The 17,562-nt window shown below is 32.0% G+C and overlaps 1 protein-coding gene across 1 annotated transcript in view; it reads left to right on the top strand.

Annotated features, from left to right (window-relative positions):
• Positions 1-12,375, top strand: part of LOC148624093 (potassium channel subfamily K member 12-like) — a 45,399-nt gene extending 33,024 nt beyond the window's left edge. Inside the window, exon 4 of the mRNA XM_088566588.1 lies at positions 10,168-12,375. Within this exon, the coding sequence (XP_088422714.1) occupies positions 10,168-11,036 (869 nt within the window). The 3' untranslated portion in view covers positions 11,037-12,375. The remainder of the gene's footprint in view (positions 1-10,167) is intronic.
• The last annotated feature ends 5,187 nt before the right edge of the window (positions 12,376-17,562 follow it).

The raw sequence follows: 17,562 nt of genomic DNA, 5'->3' as shown, positions 1-17,562 counted from the left end.
TATCATTCTGGCTTTGGTTCCATTTGGTTGATTTCAGTGGGAGATGAATGTATGATTTTCTAAACTGTGCGTATCTGAATGCAGAAATGACTACCGTTATGTGAAAGTAAATCATATGTAGGCTGAAAAAGCATCGTTTGTTTGGTGGGTTTCCCTTCACCATGAATCACTTTACCATTGGCAGTGTCTGAATTTTATGTGGACTGGTACTTAAAGCTTACCCTGTACCAGTATTGTAGACTAAGCCAGTATAAATATACTTTTTTTCTCTGTTATGTATGTAATGGGTCCTTTAATTGGAATAAAACACACACTATAGAAGTTATATTTCCCTCAAAAGTGAAGAATTTGGCATTTTCTAGTTCATGACTTTTTTACTCAAGAAACTGTATAGAGCTAAAATTAGCTAATTCAATAGGATCAGAATTAACATTATTCCTTACTTGAATTTCCAAATCCCATTAAATTCGTATTGATCTTTTAAGCCAAGGTGAACGGTTAAAATGATTTTTGCTATTTGTTATGGTATGTCAATGCATTCTGTAAATTGTGATTCAAAATGTCCCGAAAATACCAGAAAGATAAACACTTCACGAAATGAAAGCAGTCTTGTCACCATCTCATGCAGAATGAGACGCATCGTAAGAAGAAAATTCACCGCCAGATGACTTTCTCACGTTGAGTGTCATCCATCATCTTGGATCTGTCACTTGGGGATTAATATACTTGTCATTAACATCTTCAGACGTACTATAATCACATTTCAGTGGAGAATGTTGTCTAAATAAGGAAATACGGCGGTAATTGTGCAATGCCGTCAGAAAGTTTTGTGACGGAAAAGTGACAGGGTCAACAGGTTGCTGTTAGTAACGTGGTTACTAAATATACACATACTTATTCAATTTGCCATTTATAAGGTTACTGGTTCATTGGTTTCTGTAAATTTATTTGTAATGTGTGTTTTAACTTTTTATCAAAAGAAAGATTTTGTAAAAGTGAAAGAGTAATCAAGGGAACCAAGGTTAGAGCGGTAATCAAAAGAATGTAATCCAGGGACAAAGACCAGACGTGGAAAACAGACATACACAAAAAGAACATAAAGTAACTAAAATTATACATACAAAGTAACAAAAGTAAATGAGCAACTCGGACTCCACTAAAAACTGGGAGCATGGACCAGGTGCACCGGTAGGGTAAAACGTCCTCTGAAAAGTATTGAAAAAGAAAATTAATAAAGAAATATAAAGGGTCTTCCATTGTCAAAATACATATAGGCATTACCTAATATATTTTAGGGGTAAACTTTTTCAATCATACACACCAAAACATAAATTATTCAGTTACTTTCTTGTTCTCTTATGCGATTATGATATGGTTTAATTATAAGAAATCTGTAACATATTCGTTGATGTCATCGTCATGTTAATATCAAATTATTTATTTAAATTAGTACAACATACCGGACATAGCTTTGCAAATATATCACAAAAAGTGCTCATGCTTTTCCCATATATAACATGTAATTTTACTGTATTAGAAATCTTGTTTTATAGCACACAAAAAGCACAGATTAATATAGATTGTTATTCTGTAACGTAAAAAGTAGGAATATAATTGGAAACTCACTCGGAATCGGGAAATTTTAACATTTTATCTTGAGTCTTATTCAATTCCTCCGTTTTTTTGTTTTTGTTTTTTGTTTTTTGTTTTTTTGTTTTTTTGTAATTTTTGTTTTTGTTTTTTATTTTTGCTTTTGTTTGTTGTTTGTTGTTTTGTTTTTGTTTTTTTGTTGATTTTTGTTTTTTTTTTTTTTAATTTTTGTGTTTTGTGTTTTGTTAATTCACAATCTTCCGTAGAGATTTACATTGTCTAATACGTTCTGCTTTACTTGTGACGCAATACGCATGTGGCATTTATATGACCATTGTTTAATAAATATTTCATTCGTGTCTTAGTAAATTGTCTGTTTAGATTCACTGTAACAATACAGTAAAGTAAAGCGCCACATGTCGCTTTATAAAATGTACCATAAAAGTAAGAATCAATGTATCGTGGTACAAATACAGAAGGGAGTCGATTGAGTGTAAAATAAACCATTGTATAACACAGGTAAACATATGTTTCGCAAGTTAGCTTAAATAATCGTGTTGATACAGGGAACAGCTGAACTAAATTACTCTGGAATTATAACATGCTTGCTTTTCTTTCATTAACGGAGTTGATTTTGTCAAAGTTATGAATATTCATACATAATATGGAATTTTATAACAAGCCTGTATAAGAGATGTTTAAGACAACCAAATGTTCCTTTATAACGAACAATTCATCTGCATGTATCTATTGCTATATTTTGACCAAATATTAATTCATATGGAAAAATGATTTTGTTCCAACCGTTCAATTTCTTTATAAAAATTTAAATATCAAAAAAATATTTAATCATGAAACAGTTTTAATTGTGCTTTTAATATGCGATTTTTCTTGGTTTTTCTACTCACGTTCTCTTCGCACATCATGAGTTATCATGTGATAAAAGAATCAGAAAGGGACAAATATCAATCCTGAACTAAGTGTTTGATCTGGTTTGGTTTTAATATGTTGCCATGTTGTTTTGTGATATTGGTTTTACACGTCTATGTTCCCGGAGTACTCGATTGTTGTTTTGTGATATTGGTTTTACACGTCTATGTTCCCGGAGTACTCGATTGTTGTTTTGTGATATTGATTTTACACGTCTATGTTCCCGGAGTACTCGATTGTTGTTTTTGTGATATTGGTTTTATACGTCTATGTTCCCGGAGTACTCGATTGTTGTTTTGTGATGTTGAATTACCTAATTATCGTTTTTCTATTTTGCGGTGCCGCATCGGTGTCACATGTCTATGTCTCCGGATTACTCGATTGACGCTGATCTAACTTATCTGTCCCCAGATTACTCGATTGATGCTGGTCTTTCTTGTCTGTGATACTCGAATTATTCGGTTGATGCTGTTCTTTCTTGTCTGTGATACACCAACAATTCGATTGATGCTGATCTTACTTGTCTGTGATACCCAAATAACTCGTTTGATACTGGTCTTATTTGTCTCTATCCCAAATCTTACTTATCTCCAGATTTGGTTTATTCTGTCATTGTTTTAATTCGTACCTATGTCGTGTTGTAGTAAATTAAAAAATATTGAATATTTTTCGGCTGTTCATGTTTTTTTTTGTTCAACCATGACCTTATTTCAAACATGAACAAAAAGCGCATAAAGCGTATAAGATATATACCCTATACTTTTTAGGTTTTTGTGACTAATCGTGAACCATTACTTTCGCTTTCTTTTCCATTAATTTAAATACTATTTTTGTACATGCAGAAGTTATTCAACTAATGTATAATTCGTTCAGCTATGAATGATATACATTATATGAATAGCTTTTCATAAATCTTCAGTTCAAATATCAGATGGCAAAGTTAGCTGTTACTGCTAGCCTTAGGATTGCACTATTAGCGTTGCTTATTTTTGTTTTTGTTTTGTTTTTGTATTGAAAACAATGTGCATTTTTAAAAACTTTTATTTTTATAATTTCATGATGATGCCTTTCCACCTGAAATTTGGGATAGAACTTTCAAAGCAAAATTTGTTTTTCCCTTGTTTTTGATTTTACTCCACCGCTTGTTCCCCGGCGATTTCGCATCAAATATCTTAAATTTGGATAGCTGTAGCTATTGCTACTACAAGGCGTCCGATGTCGTAGTTGTCGTCGTTAACAATTTTCAAACATCTTATCTGAAACTACTGTATGGATTTGGATGAAACTTTGCATAGTTGTTCTCTAAGGTATCCTGCATAAAATGACTGTTTCAATTTATGATCCTTTGAAAAACATGACCGCCGTTACTAAATATAGAACACAGGGGTCATACAGCAGTTTTTTTCATACATCTCCGAAACCGTTATGTTTAATCAAATTTTGAAATAGGGTAAAAGTGTTCAGCATAAAGAAATCTATCTATAGTCTAATTTTGGTGAAAATTTATTTACCCATGTTGCAGTCGTTGCCCTTTTTGGACATTTTTTTGCCGCTTTTGATGTAACCACTTTCAAAAATCTTCTCCTCAGATAAGACTGAACAGAACTCGGTGAAAGTTGTTATGATTGTTTCTCAGGGTATCATGCACAAAATGACCGTTTGAATTTTTGATTCGTGAAAAAACATGGCCGCTGTTATAAAACTAGAACATAAGAGTCAGACAGTATTTTTGCAACCATTTTCACCTGTTGGTCGGATTCCAATGATTTTTGGTTTCTTGAGGAAACATTGTGTTCTAAGTTGAATGGTGATGACAAGAGTTTGTTATTGGGTGTCATTTTCCTGCTAATTTTTATACTTTCTTTGATTTCAATGATATTTGGCTTATATAGTAGACATGGCCTCCAGAGTTGAATGAATATTAAAATGTTGTATAACCATGATTTAACTTCATTTTATGTTGTTTTTCAGCAAATGTATACTGGGCTAATGCCCCCCTCAGACCGGCTGGAATAACAAAGAAGAGGGGGGCCCTTCCCAATTCTTTTCCAGAGGTTCTATGACACTTTGAAGGCATTTTCAACATTTTACAGTGCCTCAGGTACTCAGTTGAACTCAGCATTCATCAATATATGCTTTTTGTCGGCAATTTTTTGTTAAATTTTGTAACAAAACATGATACCTTTACTTACTTGGTTAATATGGCATGGTTAGCCAGGTTAGCCATTCGGGCTCTTCGAGATCCTCTTGTTAGTTTTAGTTATGATTATTTAAATCAGTCTGTATTATGTTAAATTGTAGTACTGCTCTAAATGCGAGATAAAGTGCTCATTTTCACTGCATGTGGTTTAATTGAGTCCGACTTAATGACACATTCTTTAAATACATGATGGAAGGAAATAAATTCTTCTTGGTAAAGCTTAATATGAACTACTGATACATCATCGTAAATCAATAATAGAAAGATTGCTAGACACTGTCTAAAGTGATGATAATGTTGGTTCATCAGCAGTAATTTTCAGAGGTACAAAGCAATATATTTTCTTACGCGTTTTCACGCATGATTAATTGTGACATATTAGTTGATGTCATCGACATTAACTAGTGACGTCAAATGTTAATCCAATTTGACAAAGGTGATTAGGTTTGAGGAATCTTGAATACAGTCAGTGGTAAAAATGTAATGTTTTAAGCTACCTTATCTTCTTCCTTTTTAAGAAGAAATAATGTATTAACTAGGATTAGTAACGGCTTTGAGTCATCTGTATATAAGTTTGTAAGTGTTACCGATCAATGGACCAGGAATATGAAAGTAAAGTTATTATAAAGTTAATATAAGAAAATGTATCAACTTCTAGAATATTTTTATAATTTCCTCTCATGATGATGTAAGGACTATACTGTAAGTGTTGTGAACTATTCAGAATTTTTTAACATTTGACCTCCGTGCATTTTTTTTTAATTGTGCTTATTTATATTTAAGTCATCTGGCCCAAAGGTGAAAATCGGGTTAACCCATGTTCGAGTTAATGTCCTTTTTATAGGTTTTTTTTTATTTGGTTGCTGTTTTTGATTTTATTACTTTTTAAAAATGTCCTGTAAAGCTACTGGACAGAATTCAATAAAAGTTGATATGAATGTTTCTTTGGGTCGACTGAACAAAGGATATTGGGATTTTGTAAAAGAAAAAATGGATGCAAAGAATAAAATGTAGCTTATCAAGCCAGGTAAGCGATTCAAGCTCTTAAGAGCATCTAAATCAAATTTTATCATTTAATGTGAGAACAATTTACAATGTATTGAAATGCAACACTAATTCCGAGTGACTTCAAAATCCAAGTCGAAACACGTCACTGAGGCAAAGGTATTAAGACAGAAAAACGTTACAGATAACGGATATACTATAACAGAATAACATTTCGAAATGGCCGCCGAAATCGGCAAAATTTCAACATTGTTTGATTTCAATGAAAATTGATATCTTGATCAAATATGACATTCTGAATTCAATGGCGGCCTCAGATTTTATCTTAAAGCCACATTTTTATTTCAGAATGGCCGCCGAAATGGCAAAATTTAAACTTTGTTGGATTTCAATGAAAATTGATATCTAAGGCAAAGATTGCATTCTAAATTCGATGGCGGCTTCAGAATTTGACTAAATCCGACCATTTGCCGGTTTTGGCGACTTTTGTGTTTTGCTTGCAAACACAGTATCACTTGTTATTATTGGGGTTTTGCGCCCGAGCAGCAATGTTTCAGCTATATTCAGGCGAAAGTAATCCTAGATAAAAGTAGCCATAGCGGAGGAAGGATAGTCTTGGCTTAAACTTCTAATCAATCCAGTTCTTGGATTTTATTTCATACATGAAAAAACAATGGGTTATAACACAATCCTACTGTGAAATAATAATTCCATTTTCCATTTTCTAGCAAGGTAATGGTTCTTCCATGTATTTTGTCTGCCATTAAGCTTCGGTTCATTAATTAACATTTTCATTCTGAGAAATATAAATAAAAACTGGTAACATTGCTTTCAATCGTCATTGATAATCGATGAACTGTTATTTTCGCCGAATGGTTTATTAAAATGGCAAATTTGTCAAATAACTTCTTGTATATTGAACAGCTTTTATAAACTGTAATTCTTAAAATTTTCATTACTTCTTTGCCTTATGAATTAGGATGACAGTATTTTCGACATAAACATTACCCTAAAATTATTCAATTGTTTCCGAATAAAAAGCAAATATAAGTCGATACTCAGAGATTGTAAAAACATCACACACACACACACACACACACACACGCACACGCACACACAGTAACTTGAAATCATTAACCCATCCGGACAATTGCGCTCAACTGTATGATGGGTTACTATAAGACATGAAGAATCTCAACGTATTTACAAATTGTGTTTGTGTTATCGATCTAAAATTTATTGGTGTGTAAGACATACCTTACACAGCCATTTTACAAGAGAAGAAGTTTTATGTAGATTACGTTCACGACAAAGAAAAATAATTGAATAATTTCATTAAATGTCGAAGCATGCTGCATCTTGCAGCAAGTTCTAAGACGTCTAGAGCAAATTAAAACCAGAACAAGTCTTTTCATGCATGTTTCATGCTTTGCTCTGACAGTGTCATTGTTCGATATTTTCGCTTCAGCGGTATTGAAATGTTTTCTAGCTTATCAATTATGTTGAGTTTTCTGGGCGGAACTTCATTCTAGCACGAGTTCTCATGGGTATTGGTACCTTAAAAGATTATATAATTGAGATATTTTTTGCATATTTCGAATCCTGATCATGCCATTGATCCGTAGTTTTTCATTAAGAAATCTGAGTTCAAAACCAAATCTTTAAATAAATCCTTTTGATTTAAAATGAAAAGGAAATAAGTTTAATATGAAATACCCTTTGTACTTTCTCAGTGACATATCGATTTTAAAGATTAATGTCATGTAATTGTGCTTAGAAAGTATAAATGTACATGTATGTGAAGGACTCCTTCTTTAAATACAATTGACTTAAACAGAATTTATGAAGCTGAATTAGATGATGATAAAAAAACGGTTTTCAAACGAAATATTTTAACAGACAAACACAATGATTCACAAACTTCTAAAACATTTGATAAGTTTTTCACCGTTACAAAGCTTTGAATCAAACCATAATATTACTAAGTTCTTAATTAAAAATGGTATTGCTCAACCAATAACGGAAATAAAGTCTATAAAGTACATTCTTTCAAATAGAATCCGATGGGTTTGTCGACTGCCCTTAATAGATTTATTGGTTAAGGATATGATTTTCAAATTATTGTCTATTCTTTGAACCTTGCTTTCAAAAACTGAGATATTCGACCACTAATTGCACTCCTACATAAAAACATTAATTTATTTCAATATATTGCACAACATCGAATCTTGCCCCTATTTAGTACTTGATGTTACAACTCTAAGTTAAACCACTGAAATTGTAGTGACCTATTATTTCTAGTGCAGGTAGGATTTATGGTATTGTCATTCTTAACATGTTCTGATCTTGTTTTCAGTAACTGCGAACGTTCTTTAAGTAGATATCTCGTTTTTTCTACATCATATGCTGTATGTTGAGATATTCCATAAAGAGTATTTGATGTACATTTTGGTTAATTTTATGGTATGTTTGTTTGTTGTTTCAGATTATTTTTACCGTACAATAACGTCGGATTGTTAAAGCCTTATTAAACTAGTTGAATCCCACCTCAGATTTCTCGCGCCTTCCATAGTCAGGAAATGTTGATCATTAATGTGTTTGTGTGTCGGTATATTAATATTTAGTTTGATTTTGAAGAATTATCATCATTCGGTTACCGTGGCGTTCCAAAGCTTAATTAAATGTCGGTTTGCATTTGTTGAAGACCTTTTGGTGGCCTCTGAAAGTATTCACTATTTTCTATTTAAGTTTTGTTACGTTTCACGTACGTTTCACCATATCGGTTCTATTTCCTCTTTAATTTTTACGACGAATATTCTAGTATCAGATTTGTACAAATGTACATTTAGCCAGTTACAACTTAGCAACTTGTACAATAAATGAAATACCAAGAATTGTATATATGATGTTATATTATTTAGAACTAACATAAACCTGTTCTTTTAATATACTAAACGTAACTGATTTGACTGATTCGATGTACATGAAAATTAACACGGAAATCAGTCTGAAACTCTAGCTTGTTATTGTTCGTCTAAGTGTTCAATCGTATTTCATTTATTAAGGTATGGATTATATTGTTCTATCTAGAGTTACTACTGTTATATAACACCATCGATTAATTACATTGGTGTGAAAGAACTTATGGAAAAGACACTAAATGTTTAATTCAATATACTTCATTTTGCCTGTTTCGAGCGCTACTGATTTCTCTCAAGAACTCATGCGATATCGATAATCATCTAAATTTGACTTGGGGATTTTTGAATTAATTTGACAAGTAGAAGTATCAATATTTTTTTTCAATATCTACAAATGTCAAGAAATATTAACAGTTTTTGTCATCCTTTTTATTGACTTATGTCATATAACGCGTTAAAGCTTCATATACTTATCAGCATGCCAACAGAAACGGTTGTAGTAGGGGTACTCTGTGATGCTTTCTTGGTTTATATTAAATAAGAGACAAAAAAATCACAATTTTTCTATACCATTGTGAAGAAAATATTATCTTCCTCATCTGTATGCGCGGCAAAGTTCTTAAGTGTTTGGGTTATTGACTTGTAGCCTGGCTGTCCGTAGGGGTCGCTTAGATCATGCAAAACAAAACCAAGAGTTGCATTTGCATATTTTGCTAATGCAAGTATTGTCTCTATATTCATGTTGTTTGTATGGATATGCATTCTAATATCGATAGTCCATTATCTCTTGTTTTTATCTCATTTCGAAGCTTCCTTCTGGACCTATTTTTTAATACTTTTTACCGTGAAAGGTTGATAAATATTATGATCAAAAGGCAATTTACTGATTTTGATTCCGTATTTATGTCCTGTTGTCATGTTGTTTTCGGAAACTGGATAAGTCAACAGATCGCAGACAAAGAATATTTATACGGTCTCCTGTAGTTGTTTGTAATTACTTATTATCGATTGACGAAACTTTTTCATGGAAATATGCATGGAAAAATTCTCCATTTATCCTTGAAAGAAACTTAATATAAACTTTAAAGAATGTTAATTCACTATGTATATACGTATTAACTTTTCCTACTAATCTTAGGTTTTGTATTGAATACCTGATTAATCAACCTGAACATACATACATTTTCTATAGATAGACGAGCTTTTTATTTTATTCTTTTGGTTTTCATGTGCCCATTTTTGACTCGAACATGATTATTATTTTAGTCTTTTGAAATACTTTATGAAAACCGAACTTACTATAAATCGACCCCTACTTAAAAAAAAATAAGACGACGGTGTCGGATAACGATTGAACAAAATATGAATAATTTGATTGCTTTACAAATTGCATGTTGGGCAACTTGAAAATTACAGTAAACCCTTAAAATAAAGTTATTGTAAATTTTACGAATATCCACGATCTTTCTTTTGTAGTCAATTGATCACTAGTTTTAACAATCCTGTTTTTTTTCATTTCAGGGTTTGGAATGACGACTCCTCGCACTATAGGAGGGAAAATTTTGCTCATATTTTACGGATTTCTAGGGTGCGCTGGTGCAATTTTGTTTTTTAATTTATTTCTGGAGAGGATCATTACATTCCTTGCATACATTTTGAGGGCTATTCACGAAAGAAAACTAAGAATAAAAGGAATCATTTCAGATGATCAAAAAAATCGTCGAAATTCTCAAATATCAGACGACGAACAGCTAGACACGTGGAAGCCTTCTGTGTACTGGGTTATGCTCATATTGTTGCTAGGAGCAATGATAGTAGCCTGTTGTGCCTCGGCTATGTACTATCCTGTAGAAGACTGGACGTATTTTGAAGCTATATATTTCTGCTTTGTGACTTTTGCAACTATTGGTTTTGGGGATTACGTGGTCAGTCAAAAGGATGACTACAGTAATGAACATCTATATCGCCTTGGGAATTTTATATTTATCGTTTTAGGCTGTTGTTGTATATATAGTTTGTTCAATGTGACATCAATTGTGATAAAGCAGTTCTTAAATTGGATGATTTCAAAATTAAACTGTCATTGCAGACGCCGAAAACGATCAAGAGGTAGACGAAACGCTATTACACCAAGACATTTGAACGGAAGTACTAGACAAAAGAAAAGGGAGATGATAGACTCTGATAGTGACTCTGATAGACGCAATTCGGACGAAATGATCTCGATGAAAGACTTTTTACACACTAACAAAATTTCTCTCGCACTTATGCAAAAACAATTGTGGGAAACAGCTCAAAGAGGTCAAATGTCTTCTCATACAAGTGGTTTTTCAGGACCTGTTGGACCTATGGCCATATTAGATAAAAAGTTGGGGCAAGAAGACGTATAAAAGTTAAGTTTCATCTGAAAAATTTCGACAAATTGAATTTTTTTTTTTTTTTTTGTAATAATTTTGTCTAAAGATCATATTACATTCCCTCCAAGTACGTCGAAACATTTGAATGTTATCATGCTCTGATGTTCTGTATCAACATGTTATATTGTTTTTATTCTGTGTAGTTATTCAACTTAACTCGTGATTCTCAATGAAGTATTCTTTCAGTCACGATATTTTCGAATAACTGCAGATTACAAAAATTGATAAAATTTTATTATCTTTAAAGTCTGTTAAGGAGCCACTAAACTTAAATATGAATAAAAAAAAGAGTTCGGAGTATTTACCAATTTCTTGGTGCAATCACTGAAGAAAAAGCTGTGTCAACAATGATTTATATTGAGATTTTTATAGACGAAATGTACAGCCAAATTTTTTTTTCTACTTATGTTTTAAATGAATTGTGTGAATACTAATACAACCAGTTGCTCAGTGAACCACTTTGAATAATTTTATCCAGAAAGTTATGAAGTTTTATTATTTGTAACTGGTATATGGTAATAAAAATTCGTACCTTTGAGAGCGATGAAATGTGGTCTAAATTTCTATAATTATGCATCCTTTCTGTGATGGAGAAATTTAACCAGTTAAAATTAAAATTTATACAATTTCAATATTTTTCTCATAAATAAAACACCAAAAACAGAATATAAATATACTTGAGTTATTTTGTCGTGTGATCCAAGTAAATTGTATAGATATAACACTTTGGAGAAATAGATAGAAATCTGTTTAAAGTTATGCTTCCATACTTTTTCTTTGTCAGTAACGTGCGAAATGCAGACTGTAAAATATTTCAATTATTTTCAATTCTATCAAAATCATCTGCTTATCTCACAGAAACTACATCTTTTGCCCGTTTTAAAATGCCCAAAATGTTTTTAGTTCGTCTATTATTTTCAAAATTTATTGCAATTTTAAATTTAGCACTTTGTTATATTACAATGTATGAGAACACTTTTTTTAAGTTGAAATGATGCTTGCTATCTTATCCATTCATTTACTAGATTATTTAACAGTTATTCAATATTGAGTTAGCCAAAATTACCAACTATAACCTTGCTCATCGTTAGCATATATTTTTTGTTGTTATGGTATTAGTACTTTTGCTATTATAATTAATGATCACTTATTGTATCACATTCGTTTATATGTGTAGGTAAATGTAAAATCGGAAATGCATAGTGAAATTGTTGGCATTTTGTACCTTAGCGAAATCGTATTCTTATTTCGACTTACTTTTTTTATACATGTACCATTCGATAACCATGTATGGCAATAAACGTTAATGCTGTTGACATGTTAACCACCATTCGTCAAAAGAAAAGGTTTGGATATTTTTCTTCAATTGTACTACTATCATTAATGATGGACTGTCTACATTAGTGATGCCATTATATTTCATAAGAACTGTTAATCGTATTCTATTGCACGTACCGGTGTAAAATGGAGTGCCTTGAATTTGTTCACAAATGATGCATATCTAAGTTGTACCGTGAATCAAGGTTAGCCTGACGAAATCTGTTTCTTCCTTTTAGTTAGAATATCCTCTTGTTCCGGAAGTCGTTCTGAACCTATGATACTCGCAACAAGTCAGGTTAGCGGTGAGCACAACCACTCAAACAGTTCTATATTTTCCGTTCACTAAAGGATTGAGAATATAAGGCAGTCGTAACCTGTAAGAGGTCAAATTCATAAGGAAGAGATGCTCGATTAAAATCATGAATTAAAAATAAAAGACTGAAGTCTTCAAAGTAGCTAATCGTCAAATATTCTCTGCCACTGATTTTGGCTTACTTTCAACATCCGAAATGGCACGAATGCTCTAAAATCGGATGACTTCCGCTAGAATTTTGGTTCCCTTGATATGATTGCATGTATGAGAACGGGACGAACACAGGGACTCGTTACCAGAACTGGCAATGGCTATATATATAGATATCGGGGTCATGATAATATATATGACCTATAAAGTCAATTGTGTTACATTTTTTAAAAGAGGTACATTTAAGCGATCTTTGAGTCGTTTATTGATCAGGGAACGAGATTAGGAACCAGATAAAACAACTGACAATGAATGTTCATAGATATCGGGCCTCTGTTATTGTATATGACCTATGTAGTCTTGTAACGAGCCCATGTGCCTGAATCGGAAACCGGGTAATGTTCAATGCTAACCGATCATTTCATGTAAACTTCCCAAGAAACTCACGAAGAACACCTAGAACACGTGTATGATATTTAAGGGGTACATTTTTATCTCGTATGAATCTAGAACTATGACGCTATGGCGGTAAATCGGCACAGGTCTGCAACATAACGTAGAGTATAAAAATATAATTATGCAAATTATATGAGAATATAAAGTACTGAAATTACGAGTGCAAGAAGTCGGGAACAATATTAGCGACCTGAAAAGTAATAGACTTCTTTAATGTCCAGAAACATTCCGTTCTTTTTCAGTTATCAAAACACGTAATAACACATGAACTTAAACTGGTCGGTATTCTGACTCCCGGAACTTGTTTTGCTACTACTTTAGGTAACAACCATTTCACGAGGTAACCAGATTTCCTCTGTGAGAAGGAGATTTTATATTCATTTTCTGTCTAACTAAAATTCAAAGGTCATACTTATTACTATCACGAGGACCTCGCTCCGTTATGAAGCTTACATACCAGTGTCTTGATAAATAATATATATATATATATGTCTAGATGTAATTGATATGTTAAGTTTTTTTTTATTGTTATAACGCAATTTGATAGTGAAAAGCTCTTCCTTCACTGAATTTGTCTGTCCTCATATGGCGATTTTTTTCTACACAAGGCGGGATGCTTCATTTTCTTGATTCAAGGGGAAAGAGGGTTTTACTGTTGGTTTTATATATTGTTATACACTGTAAAATCATGACCATCTCACCTTATATGTTTTCTAAGGTAATTATATTTTTAATACAACAGAATGGTTGTTTTTACTACATACATCTACATCACAAAACTGTCACAAAATGAATCGGATAAACAAATTATAATCGAATGGTCTTTAATTGTCCATAGGTTTCTTCTAAACCGAATATTTTTTTTCAACAAATAAGAAAAAAAATCTAAAACGTAAAAAGAGCCTTCTTTTAAAAAATGCAATCCATTCCCGAAGAAAGCGGTAAAAATACCCTGAAAATACAGCACTAAACTCTATGAAAAACTCGATGGCTGTTCATTTTGTATTAATCTCTATCAACTCTTACTTAATTCAATAGAAGATCGAAGTAATATGCACTTTTTGTACCACGAATATCCTGTAAGAGACATATGCTATGTGAATCTATTTTATCATTAAGTCATAAGTTCTACGGCAGCATTCTATTGTAATTACTCAGTGTATTTGCACTTTTTGGGGACGTATTCTTTGCTATTTTGTCGTTACCCTAAAAAATCTTCTCATAAATTACTGGATAGAATTCAATAGAAAATAGTATGACTGCTCCTTTGGATGTTTTGCACAAAAATGGCTGTTGGGGTATTGAATTTGTGAAAAAAATGAGGCCGCTGTTTCTACAAATAAAACACAGAGGTCAGACAGCAGTTTTTGGCATTTATTTCCTTAACCTTTAGGTTTAGCCTAGTTTTACATGGATAAAAGTGTTCAGCATGAACATATCTATATATGGTTAAATGTTTGTGAAAATCTGTTAAGCCATGTTGGATTTAATGCTCTTTTTATTTGACAATCTTGCGTTAGAATTTTTTATCAATGAAAAGAAAGTCCACTTTTACAAAAATTCAATGTAATTTATCAAACCAGATAGACGATTCATGCTATTTAGAGCCTCTAGTTTTTTTTTATCCGCGTTCCTCACTCCTGTGAAAGCATTTCTTTTCATTTTATTGTTATTTTTTGGCTTGGTTGTCCCTATAAATGTTTTTTTTCTTTTTCCGACGCAGTCGGTATAGTTTCGCTTTTTACCCTTTGACCTTAAAGACGCTCTCCCATGGAAACAAAAGTCACCTGATCGAACTTTTGATTTCCGATTGACCAAATACTGATAATTTAGTGGCGTTCGAAAAACTGTATTGGAAATTGAAATTGCGTTCCACATGTCTTATTTCCTGAATGAAGTGTGTTGTAAGTAAAAAAGAACAAATTTAATTGCGTTGGCTATCTTTTTTAAAGATAGTTCTTGCTTGTTGTTATTTCTGTTGGTTATTCCTATTAAAAAAATCTACCATTTTCTTGTGATGGTCAACCATTACGTTTAATTTTCTCTTTATTGATATTTGTTTTTATGTAATTATTTTGTTTCCGTTCGATTCAATATTGCCTCTACATTTTCGAGTGGTACATATCTTTCTCACTGTTTTATTGACTGAAGTTTTCTTTATCATTATGTATATTTCATTCTGTAATATTTTGTCACATATATAACTCTGATCACATTTTCATGTTCTGATCATGATAAAGAATACTGTGTATAGAATTTAATTTGCTGACAGTACATTTGGTCTAGCCAAAGTTACAATTTTGTCATATTGATTTCTTTTACCAATCTAGTATTACTCTTTTGTACTTTTGCATATATTATAACTATTTTTATATTCACTGTTTATTATGAATTCCATACTAGATACCTTTTCATTATACTGTTAAGATATACACTACAAAAATACAAATAAACCTTTCCATCTGTTGCAGGTAATATAATTTCTGTTGTAAAATGATAACGAAAATTAACTTAAACAAAACAATTTGTCATACCAATGATTGTTCAAGCAAGCCTTAACGACTCGAGTAATTATCGAAATTCTAAAGGATGAAAAAACAGTGTGCATGGTGATTTGAAGAGGCCATAGATACATTATTTATCGTGGTTCGTCAGATTTATTTGTTTTTGATAAAGAGTAATAAATTATGACAAACTGAATATTTTCAACTTATGTATGTGATACGCTCAAGTCTCTTTTAGTAGTCAATATTAAAAAGAAAGATTTTTATCATTAACAAAGAACAACATTAAAATATTTTCTCATTTTTTCAGTTTGAATTAAACGTATTTCTGGCTTCAAAGCTTATATCAGTATGGCTATCAATTTGTAGGAAAAGTAATTGAAAGTCCATCGGGACACTTAAAAAATGCAATAAAATAAGTCCAATCTAAGTACTTAGTCGTGGCTTAATCAGTTCATATTTCAAACTTATCAATTATGAACATAGGTTTTAAAGTGTCATGTAAATTTGCTAGTGAAACAGGTGAGTTTTATCAATAAATGGACATGAAGTCGATGCTAGCAAGGATTGTATTTGTGATATTTGACCAAAACATTTTTTTTATGATGCATTCAGTTTAAAAACGTTTAACGGTGATCATAATGCTATAAATTAGTTGTCTCATTCCATAGTTCTATTGAATTTAGATCGTCAAGATGTATAACCATTTTCTCTTTGAAACGTCCATTGTCCACTTAAGGTATCTTAATTTCATCTTTTTGAAAAATGTTTTGATCAAACGGTGTGACCTGTATACAGCAATTTTAAATTGTCGATCATATAGAAATGACAATCACAATAAATTCGGCAGAACAACATTAAGAATATTTCCAAAAAATCGTACAAAATAAGAAACAAAAATAACAAGTTAAAATTAGAAATAAAATGAAGAGGTTTTTATTGGTTTTTATCGCAATGAATTTTAGTTTAATGAGTAGAGATATTGCAATGAAAATACTCGTATAAATTATAAATAGCTTTTCGTGGTAAAGATAGGATTTAACAAATTAATCATAGTGGATAAAAAGGGCATGTAAAATATCATTTGTCTTCAGAAATTCATTTAATTCCGTATTCTTATAGTAACATAAAATAAGTTTTACATGATAAATTGTGCTAATAAGAACTTTTGTTCAAAGCCGTTTGCAAAAAGCAATTAGTACAGGCTTTGTTTATTATACAATAGGATCAAATATGCTTTTAGTAATTCTACTGATGTATCCAAATAAAGTTGTCAAACACTTTGTGAAAAATAACATCGAATTATATTACATACCCAAGAGAAAGTTACTCTTCTATGACAAAATGTCTTGAAAAGGATAACAAATATAAACCAGGATGACCCATTCTTGCTCACCTGGTCGAAAGCCAGGTGAGCTATTGCCATCACTTGGCGTCCGTCGTCGTCGTCGTCGTTAACAATTTTTCAAAACTCTTCTCCCTGACACTACTTCGTCAACTGGAACCAAACTTGGTATGAATGTTCCTTGGGGTAACCTGCATAGAATTGACGTGGGGATACTTGATCCGTCAAAAACATGGCTGCCATTACTAATAGAACATAGGTGTCAGACAGTAGTTTTTTTCGCAAATACAGTCGAACCTCGTTAAGTCGAAATCGAAGGGACCATGCAAAAGTGTTCGAGTTATCCGAGATTCGAGTAATCCGAGGTCGATGATAAACGGGAAATACTAGTAGTTTGGTCCATGATTGTTT

Source organism: Perna viridis, chromosome 2, assembly GCF_037379345.1.
Source record: "Perna viridis isolate PV_CMFRI_1.1 ecotype Kerala chromosome 2, ASM3737934v1, whole genome shotgun sequence".
Classification (NCBI taxonomy): Eukaryota; Metazoa; Mollusca; class Bivalvia; order Mytilida; family Mytilidae; genus Perna; species Perna viridis.
This window is presented reverse-complemented; position numbering and strand designations above follow the sequence as displayed.